General features: G+C 38.5%; 1 protein-coding gene across 8 annotated transcripts in view; it reads left to right on the top strand.

The window, feature by feature from the left end:
* Nucleotides 1–262: 262 nt before the first annotated feature.
* Nucleotides 263–6,000, top strand: part of LOC106962244 (cyclic AMP receptor-like protein A) — an 84,223-nt gene continuing 78,485 nt past the window's right edge. For 2 of the 8 annotated variants that reach the window (XM_015056586.1, XM_015056566.1), the window contains exons 1-2: nt 349–438; nt 3,701–3,753. In XM_015056586.1, the coding sequence (XP_014912072.1) occupies nt 435–438; nt 3,701–3,753 (57 nt within the window). In that variant the 5' untranslated portion in view covers nt 349–434. Of the gene's footprint in view, nt 439–3,700; nt 3,754–5,747; nt 5,889–6,000 lie in introns of those variants that run through there. The other 6 variants (XM_015056572.1, XM_015056534.1, XM_015056557.1 and 3 more) reach the window with 6 other exon arrangements.

The following is a 6,000-nucleotide window of genomic DNA, read 5'->3' as shown; positions in this document are numbered from 1 at the left end:
TACATTAATATTTATGTTTGTAACATAATTACTTTTGGAAAAGCTCAAGGGTTACAAATTCTTTAGGTCAGGATTCTTAGGACAATTTTATTTAACGACTTAAGTTTCTAAACTTAAATGGTGAATATATAAAATGTCTTCCTCTGAGTGGAATTTCAAAATAACCCAAAAATATTTAAAGCATGTTTGAACTTACAGAAAAAAAATTCCCTCATGTCACACAGGGTTTCATCATGCAAATACTGGGAGAGTTTCCCTTTCTGTCCCTTAGCGCGCACGGTAGTAACAGGAAGTAAAAGGGAAGCTACAACCAAACCATAACAAGCTGAGCAGAAGTATTTATTTTAAAGAAGTGTTGTCTTAAAAATGGACTCTCGGAGTTTAACTAACGAGTCACGCTGCGTGTTTTTTAACTCCTCCTCAAAGGACAATCGATGTGTAAGTAGCCACTGTTAGAGTAGCAGCAGCTTTAGCTTTGGAGCTAATTAGCCACATAATCACGTTGCTTGTCAGTTTGTAGTAGACAATTGTTGTCATTATTAACACGAGTATTATTTATCAATGATGTTTTTTTTGGGGTCAGTGATTATCAGTTGGCCAATTGATAAACGGAGCTTGACTGCTGCATGTTTTCTCATGCTAATAATAGCAGTGAGCTGCCAGCCATCCTGAATAATTAGCATCATTTCACCGTTGCTGACAGGAATCCCACTGAATCAGCGCCAGTTTTCAGGTATACAGCGTTATTAGCCCTGAAAAAGACATCGATCTGTAAAAACACCCAGCAAACATGGGGTGCAAAACAAACTAATACTGTAACTGGAGCTGTTAGCGTCATAGCTTTGTATCGAATCCATTGTTTACAAATAACTAACAGCTCATTTGCAGCAGGAATTGAATGATTTTATCCATGTCCAAGAAACACGATGACACAGAAGTTTAGTTCTGTATTTCACACAATTGAGAGTTTAAATATATCGCATTAGCTGTGTGAAATTTGTACGTCACAGTCATCACCATTAATTTGGGCATTTGATTTTGGCATAATTCTGGATGGATATTTGAACTTTAACGATCAGATATGGTAGCAGTCATTTAAATGGGTTGGTTTCCTGGTTCCGACGTGACATTCCAGCATTTTCTAAATATTTTCAAAAAGACTGGGGTTGTGGCTTTAAGCAGGACTTTCAGGAAGCATTCCAAATCCAGTTTTGATGGGTTTGACAGATTAATGTTTTTTTTTCTCGAATCATCAACTTCTCCAGGTTTTAACTAGCCGACCCAAACAGACAGACAAGAAAATCACTTAAGATGTTCAGGAACAACCTAAGAACTACTAAAGCCTATCATGAACTGGAAAGTTGCTAAAGTGCTGCTGTCTTCAGTAAAGCAGCTGTTACATCAACATGGACTCTGAAGGCACTTAGCTAGAAAAAAGCCTTAAGCATGACTGAAATTTTTCAGCTACCTGCATGGACAAGCCAAACGTCTCCCAGATAAAACTGTATTGATTACAAGAGACAATTATTGAGCTTTTTGGCCACAAGTACATGGCGTAGATTTAGAGGAATTAAATTGAGAGAGGCCTTAAGATCAAGCATGGTGGTGGGACCAGCAAGCTGACAATCTCCGTTCTTGCTTCCAGGAATACCGTTGCACAAGGGTTCGGAGGAATGATGAAGGAGCACTCTAAATATCCAGCCAGATCTATTACATAAGCTTGTTGAAGTTTACAAATAGTATCTAGCGTCTCTGTAACTTTCCAAGAAATGTTTACCCGAATATATATTTGGGGTTGTATGTAAATATTAGTAGTTCAGCATTGCTTGGATCAGAGAAAATTCACAATACATATAAACTTGCGATCCCAGTTCTTGTTTTAAACGTGCAAGCGTATGTAAACCTCTGAGCAGCACCATAAGAGATGTCTTACATCAGAATTAAGAGTTCCTCTGTCATGGCTGCTGCCTAGCTGCTATTTGAATTAAATAATCCTGTACTGTGCATAGATATGCCGAAAGAAAAATGTTAAACAGCCATTATAAATGATTTTGGTTCAGTTTGATAGAAAGACAGTGCTGCAACTCTTATGCAAATATTAGACTTTCTTGAAGTTGGTGTATTAAAAATGTACACACAACACAAACTGACAGTAAAGGCCATCAGAGACAGTAAACAGCAAATGCCTCGTAGATGTATCGCATTACCATCATGAGGCGGGATGGTTATAGTACATGTGGGGCACACAGACGCCCCAGTATCCCAGCATCACTAAGTTGAAGTCAGTTAGTAAACTGACTTCAAAATAATTCATTTGAGTTTTGTTAAGCAGCCTTTTTTTTTTTTTTTTTTAGCTAGTTTTAAAAATGTAACCTGGTAACTCCTGGTACCAGCAAACCCTCCATGCTTACTGGGGATGCACCAATCAACTTCCGATACTGATACAGATATCTGAGGTTTAGTATCAGCTGATACCAATCCAATACAGAAAAACGGTGCTGAATTGACTTTAAACATCTCTTTTTTTTTTTTTTTAAACACGTACATAAATGTACTGAATTACAAATTTATTTGATAACTCTGCACCAGCACAGCACACTTAAATACACCGGTAGCTTCATAAGCTTGGCCAAACATGTAAAAAGAACAAAGCTTTAATTTGTTCACTCAGTGCAAAGCATAGAATTAGACGGAATAGATCTACACTTATGGATCTGGCACTGTTCTGAAATTTCTTCCAATATTGGGATCGATACCGACATTAATATCGAATCGGAGCATCTCTAAATATGGAAGGTCTTTCAATTATTCAACAGATAGATGTTTTGTAAAAACAGCAACATGTTGCAGTGATGCTTCCCCCCGCCCCCAGGCCTTTATATAGATTATCAAAGTGATCGAAGGATGTTTTTTCCTTTTTGTTTGCTTGTTGATGATGCGGCTTTCCTCACACACTGCTGAAAACCGCGTGTAACACGATAGCAGCGACGTTCCAGATCTGAGCGCGTGGGCATGCCCTTCTCTGCTTTGCATGCGAGACGTCTGCTGGCCTTTTCATTTTCCCTGAAGCCCGCCGGACTGAGTAGCAGCCTTCTCATTCTCTTCATTCCTCGGTGCTTTTCCTTTCATTTCGGCGCGCCACTATCCTCTGAGCTTAGCAAACACGCAGAGCGTCTGGTCCCTAGCTCTGCTCATTATCACATCTGCCTGCGTCTGTACGTCGTGTGTCTCTCAGCTGTCACTAACCAGCATCCCGCTTCCCGCATCCCCCCCCACCCCCTCTTTGTTTGCTGCCTGGCAAAATAGGTCGGATTCGTGTGGATGTGACATCCGCGAACACCTTTGAGTACACGTCTCAGGTGTCAGTACATTGCAGCTGTTTATGTTTAGCGAGCTGGAGTACTCTGAGTGCAAATCTAATTTTGCAATCCCTCCCCAGTCTCTGGTGTGTTTGCATACACGTGCACACAGACACACACAAACACATACACACAGGTAAGCTGGAACAAATGGCAGTCTTGTCGTCCTGTTGCCGTCTGAGCTCGTGATTATTATGATGATAGCGCAGCATTTTCTCCGCACTTCCGAATATGTTTCCAGAGGGCTTTACCTGAAACAAATTGCAAAACACACGTTTAAGTGTGCCAACCACTTTAATATGTCGTGAGCCGTGGACTAATCAATTGTTTCTATTTCACAGGCGGTGATTTTATCAGTAAAACGAGCCACAGGAACCTTCTCCTTAGTCGGATGGTGAATATTTCCCTGTCTTTTATTCTATCAAATTAGCAGAGCAGGAAAAGTAACGGGGATTTGTGTTTTCCCAATTTAGAAAGCCTGTTTATTTCCTTTTTAAATGGTTCAACATTTGTAAATGGTTAATCAGCAGAAGGGGTTCCATCCACTAACAACTTGTCAAATTCTATTTGCCGATACTGAGTAGGTCTCGATGGAGGCGTTGGGATGTTGTAGGGAGGCATCTTACTGGAAACTTAAGCATTCGACGTAGGGTTGGACAAAATGACTTCAAAATAAAATCTTCAATTGTTTTATACCAGGTCCGATTTTTGATTTTAATCTTTTTTTTTTTTTTTATTATTCTCTAAAGAAGAAATTACAAATGGGAATATTTTCAAAAAGTGGCTCGATCATCCCATTAAATCATGATTTGTACGGTAGAATATTACGGCCAGAGTATGAGATTTTTTTTTTTTAATTATGAGAATATAGTTATATTATTACCAGCATAAAGATGCAATTTTGCCAGAAGAACATCTTAAAATTATGAGAAAAAAAGTTGTTTCAGTAAAAAAAACTAACAAAAAAAGCTTGGATTAAGTTTTTTATTTTTCGTGTTTCGTGTTAAAGTTCTCATACGATTACTGTTTCATCCTCCTAATATTAAGACTTTACTCTTGTAATATTAACACTTTAATATATTCCAGAAACATTATGACTTTTTAATTTTGTTAAAAGCACATCTTAGCCTGACCCTCATATTTTGTGGTAGAGTTGGCTTGAATTCAAAGTCCAAATAAACAGAAGCTGTAAGCATGCCTGTCAAACAAGATGGCCGCCCTCGGTGTGCTGATATCACTCTGAACGATTGAAACCCGAGAATCGGTCAAATAAAATCCTGATTTTCCAAACATTTAAAAAAAAAAAAAATTAGATTAATCGATAAAACCGATTTATGTCCCAGCCCTAATTCGAGGGAATCACAATGCAGAGAGATGTTCAGGTGACTTTCCTCAGCCACTGTAATCTCACATCCCAGCTCTTAGCGACTGAGATCTTTCTCTCTAGAAGTCACAGTGCTTTCCTTCCAGAAGAAGGGAGTATCAGAGACCACGTCCAGAATTTGGGAGTTGAGACGACGGACTGCAGTCTTGCTTTCAACCCCACTGCCGGGATGGAGTCAGGATCTCTGAGTTTAACTTTTTGTGTCAGATTAACGCATCTTAAATGCTGGTTGACAAAAAGGGATGCCAATCTGGTGACCATCGTAAAGAGCGAAGGTGCCAGGATATTGTGGTTGTGTGCTGTTTTCCAAAGCAATACAACACCTCCTGTTTGCTAAATAAATAAAGTGTTTGTCCAACTTTATCTGTCTGATCCAATTAACAAGCGTCAAAGAAAGTCAGCAAAAGTTGAAGTTGTGATGCTTTCATGGGTGAAACTGGATTTTGCTTCTCGAACCAGAATTGCTTTTTTTTTTTTTTTTTTTTACTGTTTCAAGGGAAACAAATGGGCTTTTAAACGGTACATTATTTTTAACGAGAAGCATTGCTACTGCAAAGCAATAATCAGGCCAACAAAATGTTCTTACCTTTTGTGCTGTGTTTCTTAATTGAGCTGTAGAGTTTTCCTTCCTAAAGAAAACATAAAGGGCCTCATATTTAGCATGTGTAGTAAACAGATATGTTAGATCTGTGATTGAGACTCTGAAATTGGGCTGTGCAAAAATATTAAGATTTAAAAAAAATATTTCTTAACATGATTTTCTTGCCACTCAAATTATTGTTGGAATATTCTGAAATTGTCGGTGCGAGATTATGCCGTTGCAATAAAACATTCATTTATTTACAGGCCATGTTAACCATGGGTCCCAATAAAAGGGACAATTAAGAAAATAAATAACAAAGAGGAGTTAACAGTTATAAGTGGTTGGGTGATAATTGTCGTTGCTCATTAAGGACGTGGCAGCACCTGTCTTGGCCGTTGTAAATAAATTGTGTGTCATCTCGGCAGTAATTGATGTCATTCTTAAAGGGAGCATACCGTAGCTCGCAAGTTTCAGTGACATCAGCTGCAAACGATTCGTATTGCGGCCAATTTATTACAACTTCAGGCTGCACTGCAACAAACAAGCAATAAAAAGTAACAAGGTAAATAAAGTTTTTTTGGGGGGGAAAAAAAGCGTCTTAACAAAAAGAACAATTTAAAAAAAAAGTGTTCTTTAAGGCTTAAAGCCTAAACATCTGGAAACATTCCTACACT

Source organism: Poecilia latipinna, unplaced genomic scaffold, assembly GCF_001443285.1.
Source record: "Poecilia latipinna isolate Pla-1442-1.1 unplaced genomic scaffold, P_latipinna-1.0 Scaffold60, whole genome shotgun sequence".
Lineage (NCBI taxonomy): Eukaryota > Metazoa > Chordata > Actinopteri > Cyprinodontiformes > Poeciliidae > Poecilia > Poecilia latipinna.
Note: the sequence above shows the minus strand (reverse complement) of the source record. Positions and strands in the feature narration are given on the sequence as shown.